Source organism: Ceratotherium simum, chromosome 23 (genome assembly GCF_057802395.1).
Source record: "Ceratotherium simum simum isolate JZ-2026a chromosome 23, ASM5780239v1, whole genome shotgun sequence".
Taxonomy (NCBI): Eukaryota; Metazoa; Chordata; class Mammalia; order Perissodactyla; family Rhinocerotidae; genus Ceratotherium; species Ceratotherium simum.
Window position 1 is genome coordinate 35,573,895 of NC_141922.1, and position 23,087 is coordinate 35,596,981.

The following is a 23,087-nucleotide window of genomic DNA, read 5'->3' on the forward strand; positions in this document are numbered from 1 at the left end:
ATTAGCAATATTTATTAGAATGTAGATAAAATAGTGGTAAATAAAGAATATTTAAAAGTTACATATTCTCTATATATTCAGATGATACACAGAATTTAATTAGAACATGAGGTTCCCAAACAGCCATTGGACAGCTGGCTATCCAATGACATTTGGAAAAGCACAACAACTTACAGAGAATGAAGTTGGGACTACAAAAGAAGCTACAGACATAATTTCTGCCAGCATAGTGTTTAACAAACACAATTTAAAATATTAATGAACAGATTCTTCTTTTGATAATGGCCAAGCAGCTCCCATTGAACTAACCCTCCCAAAGATAATAAGTTCTGGACAAAATATAAACAACAAACTAATTGAAGGCCCTAGAGAATACCGAAAAGCAGACAGACGCTAGGGTACAATTGACATTTGGAAAAAGGGAATGACACTGGGTGAGTTTCCCAATTTTATGACTTTTTGCCAAATCCAGTCAATGCCTGGAGGCTAAATCTATGTTAGAAAACTCAGAGTCTTACGATCTTGAAAACGAAAGGAAAGACTTTGAGCAAATACAAAAGGTGGAAAGTGAGACAAATGACAAAAAGAAAGCTACAGAAAGGAAAAATAAAATTCTGAGTATAATAAACACTGCCCAAATCTTATGCAAGCACAGGAAGACTTCAATCAGCTAAGCTAAAATTAAAATAATTAAACTAAAATTTCAGCTGCTGTACCTCAAAGGAAACAAAGTCTGTAGCTCAAGCTCAGCCAAGTTAACTTCCTGCTTTAAAAATAATCAGCACTCTTCACAACAGATTTCAGAGTCTATATAAAGTATTGTTAACCATGTCCAAGATGTAATTAAAAATTACTTGATATATTAAGAAATAAGAAAATATGATCCATACCCAAGAGAAAAAACAATCAATGGAGACTGACTGAGAGATAATCTAGATGTTAAAAATTAGCAGAAAAGGATTTTAAGGCTACTATAATAACTATTTTAAAGGAAGTAAAGGTAATATGCTCATAATGAGTGAAAAGTTAGGAAATCTTGACAGAGAAATAGTGACTATAAAAAATAACCAAATGGAAATTTTAGAACAAAAAAAGTATGTGTCTGAAATAAAAAATTCCCTACATAAGCTTTTTAACTGATAGCAGATTATGAAAGAAAGAATCAATGAATTAAAAAATTACTTAATCTGAAGAAAAGAGAAAAATTGAAAAAATTACAAGAATTTCTGGTATCATTTATAAAAGGCCTAATATATAAATAATTGAGGAATCAGAAGGAAAAGAGACAGAAAGGGGGATAGAAAAAAATGCTAGAACCTATCAAATTAGGTACAATATATAAATTTACAGACTTAAGAAACAGAGCAAACCCAAAGAAGATAAATACAATAAAAACCACATAGGCCGGCCCCGTGGCTTAGCGGTTAAGTGCGCGCGCCCTGCTACTGGCGGCCTGGGTTCGGATCCCGGACGTGCACCGATGCACCGCTTCTCTGGCCATGCTGAGGCTGCGTCCCACATACAGCAACTAAAAGGATGTGCAACTAGGACATACAACTATCTACTGGGGCTTTGGGGAAAAATAAGGAGGAGGATTGGCAATAGATGTTAGCTCAGAGCCAGTCTTCCTCAGCAAAAAGAGGAGGATTAGCACAGATGTTAGCTCAGGGCTGATCTTCCTCACCAAAAAAAAAAAAAAAACCACATATAGGGACATCGCAGCAAAACTGCTAAAAATTAGCAGAAAATTTTGAAAGCCAGCTGAGAAAAACAACACGTTAAGTACAAAGAACAACGATTTAAAGTACCACTGACTTGTCACCATAAATTTCTTGCTTTTCATCAGAAACTATGGAAGCCTCTTTAAACTGCAAAAATTTAAAAACAAAAAAAGATGGTCAACACAGAATTCTATATCCAGCAAAAATATTCACAAATAATGAAGACTAAATAAAGATTCTTTTTCAGATAAGAGTAAATGGAAGTGGATAGCTGCACTTCAAGAAATGCTAAAGGAAGTTCTCCAGGCTGAGGAAAGGTATATCAAATGGAAACTTGGATCTTCAGGAAGAAAAACAATTAAAATGGTAAGACAAAGAATAAGATAAGAACAGTAGTCAGTGAAATAGTAGACAAACAATAGAGAAAATCAACAAAGCTGAAAAATAATATATAGATAAACTCCTATGTAAACTGATCAAGCAAACAAGAGAAAGATCACAAATTACAAAATACCAATATCAAAAAGAAGGATTATCACTATAGATTCCACAGACATTAAAAAAAAAAGGAAAATTATAAAATTTATAACAACAAATTAATCAACTTAGATAAAATGGCCAATTTCTTGAAAAACACAACTTACCACAACAAAGATTAAAGAAAATCTAAATAGCCCTATTTACCTAAAAGAAATAGAATTCTTTATCAAAACTTTCACACAAAGAAAACTTCACGTCCAAATGGTTTCACTGGTGAATTCTATCACATATTCAAGGAAGAAATAACACCAATCTTACACCAATTGTTGACAAAATAGAGTAGAAGTAAAAAAATCTCAACTAGTGTTATGAGGTAGAAAAACCCTAACGCCAAAATCTGTCAATGACTTTTCAATAAAAGAAAATGACACAATTGCTCTCATGAACACAGATGAAAAAATCCTTATCAAAATAGTATAAAATCTAAACCAGCAATATACAAAATAGATAATATCCCACAACCAAGTGGGATTTAATCCAGAAATGCAAAGTTGAGTTAATATTCAAAACTCAACTAATATAATTAGCAATACTAATAGAATAAGGGACAAGAATCACGATCATTTAAAAATAACTGCAGAAAAAGCATTTCACAAAATGCAAACTCATTCATGACTTTTTTAAAAACTGTTAATAAACCAATGGACTCTCACAACTTCTGTTTAACATTGTACTATTGGTCCTAAGCATTATAAGACAAGAAAAAGAAATAAAAAGTATAAATGTTGGAAAAGAAGTATAACCGTCTCAATTTACAGAAGACATGATTGTTTACACAGGATATCATAACAAATCTACAAGACAACTATTAGAACTAATAAGTAAATTTGGCAAGGTCAAAAGATACAATGATAATATTAAAAATAAATTAAATATTTACATACTAGCAGAAAACAACTAGAAACTAAAATTTAAAAAATAATTCCATTTATAGTAAGATAAAAAAATTTAAATACGTATGAAAAAATTAACAAAAGTCATTCAAGACCTCTACCCTTAAAACTATAAAACATTCTTAGATAAATTAAAGAAGACCTAAATAAATGAAGAGATATACCACTGGAAGACTCAATGTTGTTAAGATGTTAATTCTCCCCAAATCAATCTACAGAAATACAAAGCAATCTCAGACTTAATACTAGCAAACTTTTACATCAAAATTAACAAGCTGATTATAATACATATATGAAAATGCAAAGGACCTAGAATATTCAGCATATCTTAAAAAAGAATAAAAGTGGAGAACTTACATTATCTAACTTCAAGATTACTATTGGGGTATTGCATAAAGATAGACAAATAGCTCAATGGAAAAGGATAGCCCAGAAATTTAACCACACCTATACAATTGTTTAATTCTCTACAAAGGTGACAAAGCAATCCAATTGGAAGTAGAAGTCGTTAAGTCTTTTCAGCAAACACTGCTGAAACACTGGATATTCATCTGGAAAAACATGAATCTTGACCTCTACCTCACACTATATACACAAAAATTAATGTGATAGATTGTATACCTAAACTGAAAAGCCACAACTCTAAAGTTTCTGGAAGATACAAAGGAGGACAGTTTCATGAGTTAGAGACTGGCAAAGGATTTTTAGACAGCATACAGAAAACAAAAACCATAAGAGAAAAAAATTGATAAATTAGATTTCATCAAAATTAAAACTTCTGCTCATCTAAAGGCACTGTTAAGAAAATAAACAGGCAAGCCAGAGACTGGGAAAAAATACTGACGAAATATATATCTGACAAATGACTGCTATCCAGGATAGACAAGGAACGTATACAACTCACTTATAAAAACAAAAACCTAATTTTTTTTTTAATTTGAAAAGACACTTGACAAAGGAAGATGTACAAATGGCCAATGAGCATATGAAAAAGTGCTTGACACTGTTAGTCATCAGGCAAACACAAAATAATATCATAACGAGATGCCATTATAAACTCACCAAAATGACAAAACGTAAAATGACTTATATCATCAAATCCTGGAAAGTGTGTGGAACCACCTGAACTCTCAAACATATTTGGTGGGAGTTTAAAATGTACAACTCTTTTTTAAAACGGTCTGACTGGGGCTGGCCCAGTGGATCAAGTGGTTAAGTGCGGGTGCTCCGCTTTGGCAGCCTGGGGTTCGTGGGTTGGGATCCCAGGCGTGCACCTACATACCACTTATCACGCCATGCTGTGGCAGCGTCCCATATAAAGTAGAGGAAGATGGGCACAGAAGTTAGCTCAGGGCCAATCTTCCTCGGCAAAAAAAAAAAAGAGGAGGATCAGCATAGGATGGTAGCTCAGGGCTGATCTCCCTCACAAAAAAACAAATAAATCAAATAAAATGGTCTGACTACACACACCTACCCTGTGACCCAAGATTTCCTATTGTAGGTATTCATCCAAGAGAAATAAAAATATATGTCCACAAAATGACTGATTGTATATGAGAGTGCGGTATATTCATAAAATGGAATATTACTCAGCAATAAAAAGGAAAACTACTCATACATGCAACAATATGGATGAATTTTTAAAAATTATGCTGATTATAAGTCTTTTATAAAAGAGTATATTCTATATGATTTCAAGTACCTGAAGTTTTAGAACAGACAAAGCTAATCTATACTAGGCAAAAAAACCCAGACAATATTTGGTTCTGGAGCCTGAGGGGAGCCGGTATTGACTGGAAAGAAGCATGAGGGATATGATAAGATCGGGAATTCAGAGGTTAATCAACATATAGTCCCTAAATCAAGAAGCTCACAGTATAATGACACTACAAATATCACATAGCCAGTAAGTAGCAGACCCAAAATATGAACACAACTCCTGTGTTCAACACTACACAATGTAAAGCTACCATAACAGTTGTAGAAAAGTCAGGCGCAAATCAGTGTTTAATTAAACATGGCAGCTCTTCTTGCCATTTTCTATTACGTCTAGCTCTGACATTTCAAAGGTCACAAAATGAGATGGAAAGTTTAAACAAGTTTAAGTGAGAAGTCCTGAGTTTTATTTAAATTAGCAGCTGAAAATTGTGTTTCTTCGACCCTAATGTGGGTCCCATGTCCCACTTTCTAAACCAGAGCTGCTCCACTTTTACCTGGTTTACAGATTTAGATTCTGAAGGAAGTGTTCTTTGCTAAAACACAAAAAAATAAACAAACAAAAAGTATAGTTTGAAAAACACCAGGCAAAATAAAAAGCCCTCATGTTTTAAGATACTACAATTTTAAAGTGCAATGGCTTTTTCCATTTTGCCCAAAAAGAAGTGTTCACACACGTTTCTGAGATAGTTAAAACTCCCCAAATTCAGAAGCTAACTTCAAATTGTGGATCAGTCCTAGGCATTCTTTTGTTAGGTATATGAATCTTTGTAAGTAATTCATAAATGGATATGAAGATAGCCCATAGCACATATGAAACATATCCATTTTACTATTCAGTGAATAGTGCCAGAATTAAACAGAAAGAAGTTTACCAGTAATTATCTTCTTTGAGTTTTCTAGGAGCCTTTATGATCATATAGAAGTTGATAATAAAAAAGTCTAGTTAACATTTACTTGTCAGTCATCAACAAAAGCAACAGCTTTATAAAAAGCTCTTTCGATAAAATTCTTGAAGACTGTACATCAGTATCAGATTAAGTATCTATATTAACAATTGTGGTATATAGCTAAGGTCCACAGTAAATACTCTGGTAAAAACATTAATGATACACATCTATGAATCAAAAGTCATTTTCATTGGAAATATAAAGAGACAAATTGTTAAGATAGGCTTTTATGTCTATAACATATAATTATTGTTTTATAACAGTTATTATATATATTTAACAAGGTTTATATATGTTCATAAATATATGCATGTATGTGTGTGCATGTGTGTGTGTATTAGACTATTGGGTGCTTTATACTTCAGAACACAGGCTGTTCACGAAATATGTTCCTATCATGAAAAATCGATTGCGCTGTGCTCACACCAACTCCAAACAATGCACGCTGTGCAGATTGCACTCTTAGAGCTATGAAAAGTAAGCATGCTGTTCTTTCAATGTCAAAGTAGTCATTAATGTGCCATGATGAATAACAGGTGTCTGTGCCAAAAATCTTGAACACAAATTGATGGCTTCATTGTAAACCAAAGCAACAGTAAATGCTATGTAAAAGACTAAATACTTCTGATCAAAAAACACTACCAGACTAAATAATTAAACACATTTTACAAAACCAAATTTTATTTAAAATAATATTAATGTTTTAGAACTGTGGGGATGTTTCAGTGGAAAAGAATCCATTTACACTAGGTGAAGTCAAGTTTTACATTTCATTTTTATAATTAGAGCAGCCCTGTAATTCACTGTCAACCACTTTTGAGAGAGAAAAATGGTACTGATAATAACTAGTGGAGGACACTAGTTATTATCAGGCATAAACTGGGACTGGTCCAGGCAAACCAGATTATACAGTTAATGTACTTGTAGTTAAAAACACCAAAAAATCCAAAATTCTTTGGTCTACTAAATTTTTTTAATCTTACTTTTAAATATGAAATTCTGCTTATCTCATTATATGTATATGGAAGGGAGAGAAACACTGTTTTTAATATCTTTTCTGAATAAATTCTAGTCCTATTATGCCCCTGTGTGGCCAGCCGGCACAGCAAATTCACTGTCACATATTTGGTGACAAAGAAACAAAGAAATAATTACATCTGGAGGAAAATACATATTTCTTCACTGTACAAGAAAGATTACTAAAAATCAGTAAATGGAAAGCTTAGATGATACTAAGTACATTTTTCCACATTTTTATCACAAAAGATAGTCATCTTTATCATGTTCATTTGAACATTGCTCAAAGCAATTGATTACTAAACGCAGTGAAATCTGTTAAAAATATACCTTCTAGCATCCCAATATTTATGTTTGCTTCCAAAGACAAGATCACAAAATTTAGATTTCATAATGAATTTAGTACTTGAGGACGTTTTTACTGGCGACAAAAGCAATTATCTTTGTAGCCTGATTAATTTAATTTAGGAAAAAACGGGTTTACGGTAAGAAAACTTGGTAACAATTTAAGTTTAAGTGGGATTTCATCAAAACCTATCAAGTGGATTTCCAAAGGATGCAGACATTGATTTTTTTTTCTTACTGGACCTTTAATCATTTCATTAGCTGTGAAAAGAGAGGCTATCCTGCCACCTCCTTTATGCACTAAAATGGTACTCAAGAACCACAATGATAAGAGAAAAAGCTAAGAACTTGCAGTTTGAAACATAAGGGTCGTGCTATATGGTTTCCAACAAAAAGTCTGTCTATAACATTCTAATGATTTTCACTCATAAATTTCAACTATTCATTGGATAATAAAATACTTTAACAATCTATATTAATCTCCGGTTTAATGATTTATGATAACTTAAAATATTATTGATGTTTTTAAAATCTTTGCTCCTTTGATAAGCTGAACTTGGAAACATTTTTGGAGTAATTATTACGGGAGATTTTCATCTTTTAACCTTTTATTGCTAATATGTCATAGAAGTAAACTGCCCTACCATCTGAAAACCTGATGAAAGTTGAATTGCAGATTTAGGAATAAGATTAGTTACCTAGGAAAAATCTCAAGAAAACTCCTTGAATGGGTCCCCTTTTCATAATATTTTGTCTACAAATGATGCATATCACTATTTTAGTAATTTCTCCTAGAAAGCAATTCAGAATAAAATATAATCTAATTGTCCCTATGATGTTATTTTTCGATCAGTTTAAAAATCACAGTTAATGTCACAATACAAATACTGAACATTCCATTTCAACTAGTCCAAACAATTAAATGATTACTATTCACGTAATAACAACCAAAACTGTTCTTTCCGGAGGTGATAGTTATATAACTGATGCTTCAAATCTCAAGAGCATTAATGTCCACGAAGTTGAAAGGGTCATTATTTTGAAACATTTTTAAAGTTGTTGTAAGATCACATCTTCAGATGACATACTCAGGTCATTCTTTTTGCATGATCTTTTTCTTCAAGAATGATTTTTTAGTCTACATCTTACTTTCTGATTCAATGTTAACTGAAATGTTGATGCCTCGGTACTTGTATTTTTTTAAAGAATCTAAGCAGAATAAGATTGTTAAAAGACCATTGTACCTCATTTGAACATACGTGGAGGCATTAATTGTGAGTTGATATAAACTTATTTTCACTCTTTATACTTCTAAAATAATACCTATTTGTATAACTGGTTTTGACTGATTTTAAAAGTAAATCAAGTAGTTGATTATTTGCAAAGATCAATAGATCTATATGTGAAAAAATGTCGTTTTTTGAAGACTAAAAAGTTAAGAACATACAAAGACAGGGATTGTTTTTTCCCCTAAAACAGAATAAATTCTTTATTGATTAATTGGTAGTTTCGGATAATTTTAGATAAAATATCAAAATATGTTAAATAAGACTGGTTTTACAGAGGCATTAAAAACTTCACAATGTAATGTTTAATTGCAGCAGCATAAAATTCCAGATTTTTAATAATGAGAGCATTGCAATTATAAGCATGCCAACAATAAGAGAAACTTGAAGCCAAAGCAAAAGCATGGTGATAGGGGTGGGTGTACACAATTCCTTCCAAAAAACAGATATTCTCATATTTTAAAACTAATAACATCTACTTTAAAACTAATTCCATACCATGCTGTTAATAGCACACTTCTAAAGTGAATATACACCCAGCCCTAATATTAATACTTTAAAACACATAAATTCTTGGCTTTAAAAAAAAGAGAGAAATCAAACCAGGAAAATATTTATAAAGGACAAGTACAAATCCTAAAACTCTGGTAATTTCCAGTCACGGAATTTTTAAGAAAGCCATACTGCCTCTTTTATTTAAATATAACATGCAATACAGATTATTTTTTATCATAAATTACTGACACTCAAGTGATGTATTACTAAATTTTAAAAAAACAGTGTCAAAATAAATAGCCTATTATAGAATATCATAACATTTCATATAATTTTACATATTTTAAATTAGTCCAAAAACTAAATACAAAAATATCAAATTAGTTAATTGAACAGAACTGCACTGAGGAAAAGTGAAATTTTACAAAAAATAGATATGTTATTCTATATTCAAAGAAAAGGTCATAGAAATATTCATCATCAGTAAACATTTTAAATGCCAACAAATTTTAAAAGCCTCCTTTTCACTTGCTAAATTACGATATATACTGTGTAATAGCTATTTTTTTTAATCTCTAAAATAGGCTGCCTCACATTGTTCAGAGATCCTAAAAGGAAGAGACCAGCAAAACCATTCAATATTCTATGCACTATTAGTTCTCCCTCAATTTCCAGAAGGTTTCAGTGCATTATCATGTTCACAGAATTCCTTTCTCAGTCTTTCTCCACATATATTTAGTTAAAATGGGGTCTTTTCTATATTTTCTATATAACATTAGAAATTCTCAAAAGGCAAACAACTTAAACAAGGGAAGAACTGGGTGATACAACAGCATTCTTTAATAGGCTATCTCTTTTAGTGTAAGCCAGAGAAACCATCCAGAACATATGTTCATAATTTAACAACCTTCATCACAAAAAAAAAATCAGCTTGAAAAAGCAATAGGAATTTATAACAAAGCATCCTTCCAAACTAGCCAACCTAATACTAAGTATTATTAGCAGTTCCATAATACAGCTTGCTTAAAAGTGATTATTGATCTACCCTGCATAGAGAAATGTCTTAGACCTAGAAAACATCTTCCGCATGTTTTACAAAGAGCATGCATGATTGCTAATTCATATTTTCCAACAAATCACATATGATTATATAGCACCATCCCTATATATGCAATGTAATCCCTGCCATGATCACAAAGAAAAAAATCTATCAGGTATTTTAAGTTAATCATTTTATTTATCAGAAAATGAAATCATGAAACAGCCTGTATTATGTTTCAGAGGTCAAGCTAGTTAAATTTAAGATGCTTTTTATGCTTTGATTAGTAAGCTTATTTTCCTTCTTCAAATCAATTAGGAAGAACAATACATAAAATTTTATATTTATGATAAAAAGACAACATCCTTATAATACTAAAATTTCAATACAGAACTAACAATTCAATACAGACATATAAGATTATTATTCTGAAAATATCAGTACTAAAAAAAATATAGTTTAGCTTTACTCACCTTGCATTGTTCAGTGTTTGTCCAAAAAGCTCATTTTGTAAAATATTTGGTGGGGATGAAAAAACCCCATGAAAATGAGATAAAACAGAATTGCAGACCTGGCGCAATGTCTCAAATTGCATTTTCTTTCTTTTTTTTTTCTTCTCTTATTTTTCCTTACCACCTGTCTTTAAAGTCATCTATTTGCAGACACCATCAAATAAAAACATGCCAATCAAGTTCCATATTTCTCCTGAGCTCTGTAAAAACTGTGCTTAAATGAGCAGAGGTTGATAGTTAATTGTACAGTCATTATTCTTCTAATTCAGTCGTAGAAGATTCAGTACCCGTGCGGCTTTCAGCTTTCTCCTGACTGTAGCAAGAATTCTAAACAGCAGTAAGCTTTTTGGGCATTCCCAGCTGAAGTGTGAAGCTGAGCTGCTTTCATGTACTCTACTCATATTTCTCTAAGCCTATTAAAATCGCGCAATGAATAGATGCTGTCGTCGGGAGTTTTAGCACATCTGGCTGCCAGCAATGAAATCTCAGAAGTAATAAAAATAGGGACAAGGTATCTTCTCAATGTTACTGTTGGGTAAGAGGAGAGAAATTATGCATCCCCTAACCCTTTTTTCTTTCCCTGAAAAATGAATAACTACAGCAACAGAGTATATAGGTCTCTTCAATGTGCAGGCTGCTGCATAGAAACAGAACACTCTAAAAATAAGTTGTATATCCTTCTTTTGATATCATTAAGCAATAAAAATATGTCAGACAATAGGACTTCTATTGTCTGCATTTACAATGCCATACTTCTAAAGAGACATTTGAAAAACATGGACTTAGTCGCCTTAATGTCTCATTTAATTTTAAAATGTCTTCATTTATTTATTTATTTATTTTTAAAGAAAAGTGAATAATGTTCAATCTGGTCCCTTTCTAAATGTCCCCAAACATAGTGACTACATGATTATTCATGCAATTTTAGAAAAAAATTATAGGCTATCAATTAAAGTTCACTTAAATAGCACACATTAAATATGAACTTGCCCACAAATCAAAAAAATACAACCAAGGCCAGAGAGACTTTATCGACTATTTTTATTTCAATAATGGTGGGCACAGCATTTTTCAGAAGAGGATATTTCCTGAAGGCTCCAATAGTCTTAGAGTACCCTAGATCACCATTCATTCTCAATGAATACTTCTGGTTTAGATAAAATCTTAGATTATTCTATATCCAAGTGCGTCCATCTTTCTCCAAAAGATGCTTTAAAAGTAGTATGTAAACCAAATTTTAAAAATCAACTCACTTACAGAGATGATTAATATATTTACTGATCTTTAGTTGCCCCTAAATCATGACATTTCTTTAATACATACATCAATTTTAGCCCATTTTTACCTGAACTTTTAGCCCTAATCCCCTCTATCACCTTCCACACACACACCACTATTGATAAATACGCACTTATATACACTAAGAAGTTTTTAAAAAACTGGTGAATTCTTTTTTGACGTGAATAAACATGTCACAAAAGGACGACACAAAATAAACATGTGATGATATAAATTTTTAAATGACACAAAATAAACATTCAATAATATAAAATTTTAAACAATTAACTTATTCCATTTATAAACTAAGATGTTCAGTTATGGGTTTGTCCTCAACTAAGAGTGTCTCTATTTTGCTTATTATTTATGATTTTAGATTTTTATAGGTACACACTAATCTATATGAAACATACGATAATCATAAAGTATTTTTTGGCTTATAAAGTACTTCTAAATTTATTTTTTTAATATCCAGAAAACATTGTGAGTAGGTGGTAATGTTACTATTGTTTTACAGACAAAAAGAAACTGAGGCTTTAAGGGTTTAAAGATCACACAGCCTGTAAAAGGCAGAGTATCTGAATGAAGGTCTTTGCCTTGTACTCCATTTCACATGCTCCTTCCCTATCATTCTATCTTCCTTATATATATATATGTACACACGGGCACAAACACACACACAAATACGCACAACTATTTGTGAATAGATCAGTCTCTCTAGAGGAATAGGAGCAAATATCTCAAATTTTTAAACTCACAAGTAACTTTAAAGGGGCTTCTTCCATTTAACTCAAACAGAAGCAACTTCATATCCTTCAAATTTTTAAGCCTCTGATCATAAGTTGATTTTTCACATCTTATAGGTCTTTTTCTATAAGCGGAAATATATACATTTTTAAAATTCTTAATTTCAAAGCTCATACTATCTGTGATGAAATATATATATATATACACATTTCCCCTTGTGGGTAGATTCAATTTTTATAATTAATCAAAAGCCCTTTTGAAGCAAGTCTATTAAATAAGAAGGTGATTGCACTGCAAAATACTCCTAGTTAAAAAAAGTTTCTTAATTGGATCTGAAGGCAAGGTCATAGGAAGAGCTTCAAAAATGGTCTAAGTTTCTAAAAATGAAAACATCACTGGAATGAGCCTTAAAATGCCTTCTTTGAAAGAGTACACAATATAGCAACTGCTTTCCTCAGATCCCTATTTTCCAGCTCTCACTATACAACACACACTACTGGTCAGCTTTCTTTTAGTTCCCTCAATATCCCAGAAGTGATTTCTTCCACTATCCCACCCCATTACCGCCTTTCACCGGCTCCTACTCATCCCTAAGGGCTCAAATGTCACTTTCTCAAGAAGACTTTCTTTGACCTAGATTAGGTCCCCCATTATGCACTCTCGTACCCTGTACTTGTTCTTCAAAGCATTTGATAAAAGTATAACTATATATTTACCTGAAAAAATGTTTAATGTCTTTCACCCTCAGTTCCATGAGGTTAAGACTCACATTTGTTTTTATTCATCTAGCACAGTACCTAGTACACAGTAGGTGCTCAATAAATATTTGTGAATGAATAGATGCCTAAATTTTATTGAAAAGTTAATTTTTTTTTTTAGTCACATCCCATAAGTAGGACAGGAAACCACTCAGGGCTTAATTTGGCTCTTAGTTTCTGTGTTTGTTTGTTTTAGCCTACCACATCATGTCATAAGGTTCATAAAGACAAAAGCGACCAATATTTGCAATCAAAAACATTGTGCTTTGGATGGACTTTGTAAATTTTTATGAACATCTGGAATATTATAAAGAATGCTTATAGCTAATATTTGTTTTAAGTTTTCTATATACTGTAGGCTCACAAGCAACATAAATATTGGAGACTTTTATGAAGAGAGACAGAACATGGCACTTGGAGTCAAATCACCTAGATTTAAGTACTGACTCCAACCCTAACTAGCCATAATACCTTACGATGTTCACTTTACATATCTGAGCTATGGGTTCTTCAAATGCAAAATAAGCTACATCACTTACCTCCTGGGGTATTATTGTATTACAGCATGTTACATACATAAATGCATTTAATAAACTCCAAAGTACACAGTACTTGGAAGTAACCTCACTATGAACTATCTAAGGAATTGAATTATTGGAACCAGGATTCTAACAATTATGTTCAAGTATCTTTTATTTATCATATTTATTAATGCAACAAATATTTATAGAATTTCTTTGTGCAAGGCTCTATTCTCTGTCTGTTAGATGCCAACAGGATGTAATGCTTGTACTTACTCCTTTCTGGGAATATCAGATAAACTCAGAATGTCCTCCAAGTAAGGTCAGCTCCATACTTACACTGAGTCCAGCAGAGAGGCATGAACTCTCACAAATGTTGTAGATGATGGCAATTGATTTCCCTATGGCCATTCTATTAAAATATTTAGCAACTCACTAGGAATGACAATGCTAACCAGAGTTCTCAAGGAAGAAGAGGTGTTAAGAAACTTTTAGCAGCAAAATCAATTTCATTAAAGAAGATATCTAAAAAGCCAATCAACACTTGAAAATGTTCAATCTAAAAGTAATTAAGAGAACTCAAATAAAAATAATAATAATGGAACGCATTTTTGCCTATTAAATCAGCAAAGTATTGGCCAGAGAGTCAGAGAATGGGCACTCTCATATTTATTCGTAGGAGCGTACACTGGTAGAACCTTTTTGAGAAATATTTAGTAACGTAGCAAAAACTTGAAAAATGTTCAAAATCTGAGAGAACATTAGAAGAATAAACATCAAATGTTAATATTAATTATCTCTGGGTGAGAACATTACAGATCTTTTTTCCATTATACCTTTTGATACACTAGCCACAAGGAAAGTCCAAAGTTTAACCTACCTACAGTGAACTCTACAGTTACAATGGAATCATAAACCATAACATAATAAACATGATGTTGGCCCATGAATTTTTGCTTAGCAATGCTCAAGTAAATCAAATACTAGATTACTAGTTTTTACATGATTAGCTATATCCAGTAGCAATAGTATCCTCTTCTTTATCAATAAGTTCCTAAAATTCTGTAAGAACTCAAACTGTTTAATCAGTACTATAAAACATCCAAATGAGATGAGAAAGCAAAACTTAGCACTAACTTCTTTACATCATCCTCAAAAATAATTGAAGTATTAGCTCAAATTAAAATTATTTAAGAATCTTAGTTTACAAATGCCTAGTGGCTATAAGCTAAATGTCTTAAGAAATTTAACACAAACTCAAAAATTAAATGAAAGAATAAAAATTGGGAAATTATGCTCTTCTAAATGAATAACAACACAAGACTCCTACTTGATAAGGCACGATCACTCACGGCTTATTTAAATGTTACAGTTTTAAAGATGTCTGGATTTATTTTGAATTTTTAAGAGTATCAAAGTATTTCTATTAAAATGCTCCATACACGCAAATATCTAAACACAGCTAATCATTAATGGAACCATAAGAAATATAATATGTATAATCCATAACAAAAATCCCTGAAATGCTAAAGGAATTTTTCTTTTTCTTAAAACATACATCAGTAGTTCCATCTATATAATTGCAACAACTGCACTCTCTCTTCTATTGCATTATTCTTGTTCCATCGACTATCCGAAGCATCTGACTGATAAAAATCTAAGGGTTATAAAACAGACAGTCCAGAGAACAAGGTGTCTTCACATGTTTTCCAAATCGAAATCTTGCAATGTAAGTATTTCCCTGAAGCAAGAGCATAGAACTATTCACCTCAGGGACAAGAAATAAAAGGCAGATGAAATTTCTAACGAAAGGAGGAAAGAAAAGGCATTCAAAAAGGTTAACTGGCCTGTGCTTCAACTTAGGGTGGACCATACAGTATGTCCATGGATGGAAGAGAGGAAGAATAGCCCAGACCTAGATAAGCACACTACAAATTTAAAGATTCCAGATAAAAATTTAAAAAGTTTAGTTCAAAATACCTACAGCAGTTTTCACAAGTTTTTAAAAATGTACTAATGCTCAGTTGTTTTCTGGTGTAGAAAAAACTTCTGTAGTATTTCCTAGGGCTTGAAATCTGTATCTGTCTGTCCCTAGTATTGACCATTGCTGCAGAACAGACTTCTAACAGTTTCTACCATCTAATTCAGAAAGGAAAGGGGGAGCATAGTGAAAGCCTCCACAAATGTCTGAAGCCCCACCACCCTTAGATTGTCTCTCTCACTCCTCTTTCTAGGCCAGAAATATGAGGGCTAATCTTACTGTGCTTTGGCTCAAGCTGCATTATAATGAGAGGTATTACAGGATTGCTTCAAATGTCCAGTGCCAGAGCAGCTGCTACCACAGCAGTTCACACACCTACAACCTGGCAACAGCAGGAATATCTTCCCCATTGGATACAAGAATCAGGCTGTAGAGTACCGATCCTAGATTTAAGCTCCAAAATGAAAATGTCCAGAGTGATTATCTGCTTTGACACCTAGAGATTCTACCTGTTAGAGGAAAGAGAACCAAGATCTCTGAAAACACAATTTGGTAAGTCTCTCCAGTGTTAAGACTGCTAGCTCCAAGTATAAATTCCCTTGATAGCTATCAGGAGAACCACAGGAAGCAACACTACAATTTTAGGGAGCTATATCAATATGAATAAGATCCAACTCCATCTCTAATAGCTACATTCACCAGGAACCACAGTATAAGGAATGTTTATAGCCTTGGACTCCAAGCGTTCACACCTAAGCTTGCAAACTGCCTCTGCTATCTAGTAATTTCCAAGTGTCTCTAGATTCTTCTGAAAAGAAATACTGACTGAAAATTAGAAATAACAATATGAAATATATTTTTCAATATATTTTCAATATATATGAAATATATGAAACATATATGTATTTCATATTTCAATATAATATTAAAATTAGAAATAACAATCATTGGCACAACTATAAACGTGTTTTAGCAAATATGGGAACAAATGAAATACTATGTGGTAATACTGGCCTCCAAGAGTTCCCATCCACAATTCCTTTCTTTCTACTCATTACATCATTAAAAAAGAGGGGAGTAGAGACATCATAAATACACCAAAATATTATCTCACTATGTGTGGATGCAGGGAGATCAATTAGAAAGCTAATGCAGTAGTCAAAGTAAGATATTAGTTGGCTCGGATTAAAGTGATCACAGAAAATGGAGACAAAGGATGACTAAAAAGTTAGATGTTGAATCAACAAGACACAATGATCGATTGTCACAGGGGTGGGAGGTAGTGTATGAAGGTCAAGAGAGGAGTCAAACATGACTCTTAGATTTCTCTCTTAAGAAACCAAGCAGAAGGCCGGCCCCGTGGCTTTGCGGTTAAGTGCGCGCGCTCCGCTACTGGCGGCCCGGGGTTCGGATCCCGGGCGCGCACCGACGCACCGCTTCTCCGGCCATGCTGAGGCTGTGTCCCACATACAGCAACTAGAAGGATGTGCAACTGTGACATACAACTATCCACTGGGGCTTTGGGAGGAAAAAAAAAAGGAGGAGGATTGGCAATAGATGTTAGTTCAGAGCCAGTCTTCCTCAGCAAAAAGAGGAGGATTAACATGGATGTTAGCTCAGGGCTGATCTTCCTCACAAAAAAATAAAAAAGAAGAAGAAAGAAACCAAGCAGATAGTCTTAAAACTTGCTGAGACAGAGAATACTAAAGGAGGAGCAGACTGAGGGAGAAGGAACGGGAAGATGATGAGTTGTTGAATTTAAGAAGCATGTAAGATAGCTACAAAGACAGATAAGTAAGCAATTGGATATGCCACTCTGGAGTTCAGAAAAGAGTTCTCAGCTGAAGACATAAATTCAGGAAGCATCAGCATGTTAGCAAGGATTTCAACCAAGCGAGTAGCTGAGATCACCCAGAAAGAAAGTTCAAAATGAAAAACAAAAAACTAAAGAGGTCTAAGGGAATTAAGTTCCACATTAAGTCATCAGGTAAAGTAATAAGTAAAGAAGGAAGAAGAGAAACACCCACAGAGGGAGGAGGGAAATAAGGCGAGTGTGGTGGCCTAAAAGCCAATAAAAGATAATGTTTTAAGAAGAATGGTATGATCAACTCTGTGTTATATATTCTGTCATCTGCAATTTGAAGAATTGCCACTTGTGACCCTGTGCTTCAAAACAGTTCTCCTGAAAATAGCTCTTTTAGCCTAAAATCACTCACTCTATAGAACCCAGATCTAGCCTATGAATACGGACTGGGAGCAGGCATCTTCTAAGCTTCCTTCATCAACCTCCCTTGGTGAAAGGTAAGCAAACAAAATTTTTAGTCTTAGGTTCAGCCAAAGCAGGTTTATTTATTATGCAAACAAACTCATGCAAATCTACATGTATTTTGATACATGTCAGGAGACCATCTAAATTAAAGAACAGAAGAGGTCTACAACATAGCCTAAAAACTTAAAAAATACAATCAGACATGCCTGGCCTTTAGAAATGGACAGAGATCAAGATTAATCAGAAAACCCAGCTACTTATGAGTGAAGATGATTAAGCATCAGATTTGAAAGTAGAAAAGAAAGGAAAGGAAAGTATAATGTAAACAAGACCTATTATTGAATCTATTTTAGAAGCCTCTTGATTCTAATGGTAATTGTAACAATAAATGAATAACATTTATTTCATGCATGAATCAAGTCACCAGTGATTTGATTACTATATTATTCCATATCTTAAAAGAACTTCCCTTGATCCCACATTCCCTTCTAGGTACTGCCCCATTTTTATACTCCTTTTCACAGCAAAATTTCTTGAAGAACTTGTCTATAGTTGTTATATCTACTTCCTCCTTTCACATTAATAAAGATTCCATCTCTAATACTCTCCTGAGTTTGCTCTCACCAATGACCAGTTGCCAAATTCAACGACAATTCTCTGCTCTTTTTTTAACATGACTTCCCTCCAGCATTGGACACTGCTGCTTCGCTGTCCCTGGCTCTTAAACTGTTTTTGCCCTTTGTTTCTGAGACGTATACTCCTGATTTCCTTCTTGCTCAGTGGCAATTTTTTCTCAGTGTCTTTTGCTGGCCCTTACTCTTCTCCTAGATCTCTAAACATTGGGAATGTCCAAGGGTCTATTGTGGCTATGTTGTAGACCTCTTCTGTTCTTTAATTTAGACGGTCTCTCGAGGTGACTTAGATCCATGGCTTTAAATATCTTCTATATGTTATACCTTTGCCCTTCTCTTCCCCTTGAACTCGAAACTCATATAACTGTCGGTCAACCTGACATCCCCAAATGGAAACCAAAAGGTCATCTCAAACATAACGTGGCCAAACAGAATTCCTGATTTCCTCACCCAAACCTGTTCCTCATCAGTTTTTCTATCTTGGAACAACACCATGATTTATCTAGGAGTTATCCTTGATATCTCTCTTTCTTTCACACTGCACCACATATCTAATCTATTAGTAGTAGGTTCTGTCAATTCCACCTTCCAAATGGAACAAATCTATCAACATTTCCATCTTGCTACCACAATTCTAGTTCAAGCTACCAACATCTCTTTTCTAGACTACTTCAATAGCCTCCTAACTTCTCTCTGCATCAATTCTTGTCCCCTACAAACCATTCTCCACACAACAGAATGACCATACAAAAACAGAAATAATATCACGTCCCTTCCATTTTAAACCCTACAATGGTATCCTATTATATTTAAAATAGAATCTAAACTCCCTCAATTTACAGAAAAGAAGTGAGATGCATTTTTTCAAAGTGGTTGGTGACAAAATTAAAATGAGCATCCACATCTCCTTACTCACAGTTCAGTGCTCCTTACATAGTACTACCAAGTCTTTGTCATTCAGCAACTCTTTATGGATGCTGTTATGTAAAATGTAACCTAATTTTACAGTTTGTGTGTCCCCAGAATGTAAAAAAGAAAAGATGATGTGAAAATACAAATAAAAAGACCAATTTAGGCCTTGGACATAGACATAACTCCTAAATCTCATATTTTTTGAGAGAATAAAACACAAAGATGCCCAAAGCACTGGATCAAAATATATTCAGGTAGAACGTGGAAATAATGGAATGAAAAAAATCAAATTTTTGTAATCCTCCCCACTCACGTGACTCTAATTCTTATTAAGCAAAGTTGACCAGAAGAAACATGTTTCTTACCACTTTCCAGACAGGGATTTTAAATCATACCTCAAAACTTTCAACCATGTCGAGTACTTTATACTAGTGACTTTCATAAAATGAAACTGAAAAACAAAAGTGAAAAACATTATTTTACATCACAACAATTTTGAGTCCATATATTCTGTAGTCTTGCAGTCTTGGTTGTATGAAAAATATAAACTTTTTCTGAAAGACGTAACTAAAATTTGTCAATCCTGCTCTGTCAACACAAATCAGTTCTCATGTAGAGAAAAGGAAGACTAAAATAGTTAAAGAGACTGGATAAATAGAAAACTCAGTAAGAATTTGAAAATAATACTGAGGAAAAATAAGTTGAAAACTAACATCTAAGAAATAGACCAAAAAAAAATGCTCAGGTGAAAATACAATAAAAGAAAGAAGAACTGAGAAGAAAAAAATGGAAGGGGGTTGCATCAGTAGAGAGGGGGAGGTCACCCTTAAGTTTAATTTTCTAGTTCAAACACTGTGTAATTAGGTAAGCACTGCGAGAACTGTTCCACCAATAACCTTCAAACCAACCTCGAAAGACCTTCTTTCCAGACAAACAGCTCCAATTCATACCTCAAAACTTCCAAGTGTGTCAAATAATAAATACAAGCAGCTCTCAGGTATATATTATAGAAATAAAAATAGTTGATTATAGGTAACAACAATTTTGATTCAATATAGTATTTATTTTTGCTGCATTATTTGTTTGAAAAAACTACAGTAACCGTAGATTCCTAAAGAAAAAATCCACATGATTCTATATTAATGTTCCTAACAACAAACTGTATCCCAAATCCTAGGACAACAGCAATTTATCACATATTGAGCTATCTTGAGATGCATGAGACTAATTCATTCTTCAGGATTCCTAGGGATAAAAGAGAACCTACAAAATGAAAACAAAAACACTTAAGAAAAATATGCACTAATACTGTTATTAAGTAATGTACACACATAAAAATGGATATACGTAATTAAAACTAAAATGAGATAATTTCTATTATTCCTTATAAATGAAAAGAATACATTTTTAAAACTCCTCCTAAGTTTTAAACCAAATCTCTCAACAGCTACAGCACCTTTGCAGGTAAAGTTTATAGTCAAAAGATGCCAGGATCATTTCACGAAAAACTCTGTCCCAATCCACTACATATTAATCATATTCCTACCTATTCCTCCTAGAAACTAAAATCAGCAAAGATCTTTTGCATTTGCTTACCAAGAGAAGCAGAGGAAATATACTACATGGACAAACTCAAGGACAAAACCAGAAATCAAGTGAAAAACAGGCAAGGAAGCTGAGAGTTAGTATAGTTTAGGTTATCTTATATAGTCCTGTCCATATACAATTAAATACTCTATTGGTGATGGAGGAGGAGACTGCTAAACATTTAATCTCTAATCTAGAAATTCTCAAAAGTATAGTCTAGTGACCTCAGAGGGGGTCCCCAAAACTCTTTGAGAGGATCTGCAAAGTCAAACTTATATTCATGATAATAACTAAAATGTTATTTGCCTCTGGACTCTCATTCTCTCATTGATGTACAGTGGACATTTCCAGAGGCTACATTATGTGTGATATCTCAAGATACTGAATACAAAAGGTGATGAAAGAATCCAGCTGACTTCCACTAAATCAGATATTAAAGAGATTTGCAAAAACGTAAAATAATGCCAATTTTCTCACTAAAGTTTTCTTTGTTTTTGAAATACACTATATTAGTTTTCTATTGCTACAAAACAAATCACCACAATCTCAGTGGCTTAAAAAACATACATTTATTATCTTACAATTTCTATAGGTCAAGAGTCCAAGCACAGTTTAAAGGGTATAATGAAGGTGTTGGCTGGGCCACGTTTCTTTCTGCAGCTCAGGATCCTTTTCTAAGCACATGTAATTGTTGGGAGAACTCAGTTTCTTGTGGCTCTAAGATTGAGGTCTTGTTTTCTTGCTGGCTGTCAGCCAGGAGATGCTCTCAGCTCTTAGCGACACCCCTGCAGATCCAAGCCACATGGTCCTCTCACAGCCCTTTCACAACATGGTGGCTTACTTCTTCAAAGCCAGCAGAAGAGTCTCTAACTTCAGACTAAATCATAGTCTCACATAACATAATGTAATCACAGAAGTGACTATCCTATCATCTCTGCCATACTCTGTTAGCTAGAAGCAAGTCACAGGGTCTGTACTCACTCAAGGGAAGGGTAAAACTCATTGTAGGTCAACTTAGAATTCTGTCTATTCCATATGGTTAGTTAACATGCAGTAATTTTATTGTCATTTTGCAATTAATAAAGATACATCTTAATTTCTTCTCAGTTTTTATATTTCTAATATGGTAAATATTAATAAATATAACCCATCTAAACAAAAGTTCTTTGAGGTCCTCAATCATTTTTAAGATTGTAAAGATGTCCCAAGACCAAAATGTTTGAGAAGCACTGCTTTAATCTAAGCTGCCTCTTATATTTGACACATGATAAAAAGATAAGAAGGTTTACTTTCCGTAAGTAGTGTTCCTATTTTAAAACAAATAAGCAATAGTCATGCTCCCAATATAAAATAAAATTTTAAATTGATGAAATTACTCAAGTTATTCAGCTTTCATATCATTTAGCTTGAAAATTTTAACTATAATCATTTATTTTTGTAAATGTTTAAATATTCCCCACCCAATCCCATACTTTCACAATTTCAGGGAATTACAGGAACTATGTTCTCGACTAGATAAAAACAGGCAGGTTCTATGCATAACTAGAACAAGGATTGTTTATCTCTAGTAACATGCAGAGAATATGCGCAGATGCTTTAGTGTAAATGAGTATAAAAGAACTCAAAGGCTTCACCATGATGCTGACTACTACTATTCATGTTATTATGGATTGATAAATTTAGATGCCTGAATCCTTGAACAATTAAAGATACCAAATAGGAAAATGTATCTTTATCTTTATTTAAAGCTTTGACTCAAATTCCCTATTTCTTAACTCTAGTAAGATACACTAGACCTTGTATTAGTCTTGAAAAGATTATTTTTTTTTTTTTTTTTTAATTTTTTGTTTATTGCAGTAACATTGGTTTATAACATTGTAAAAATTTC

At 33.1% G+C, this 23,087-nt stretch overlaps 1 protein-coding gene across 8 annotated transcripts in view; it reads right to left on the reverse strand.

The window, feature by feature from the left end:
• Positions 1 to 23,087, reverse strand: part of RIMS2 (regulating synaptic membrane exocytosis 2) — a 617,446-nt gene that overhangs the window by 364,179 nt on the left and 230,180 nt on the right. For 2 of the 8 annotated variants that reach the window (XM_087447560.1, XM_087447559.1), the window contains exon 1: positions 10,476 to 10,872. The exons of the other annotated variants lie outside the window; for them this stretch is intronic. In XM_087447560.1, the coding sequence (XP_087303686.1) occupies positions 10,476 to 10,597 (122 nt within the window). In that variant the 5' untranslated portion in view covers positions 10,598 to 10,872. Of the gene's footprint in view, positions 1 to 10,475; positions 10,873 to 23,087 lie in introns of those variants that run through there. 8 annotated transcript variants of the gene reach the window in all.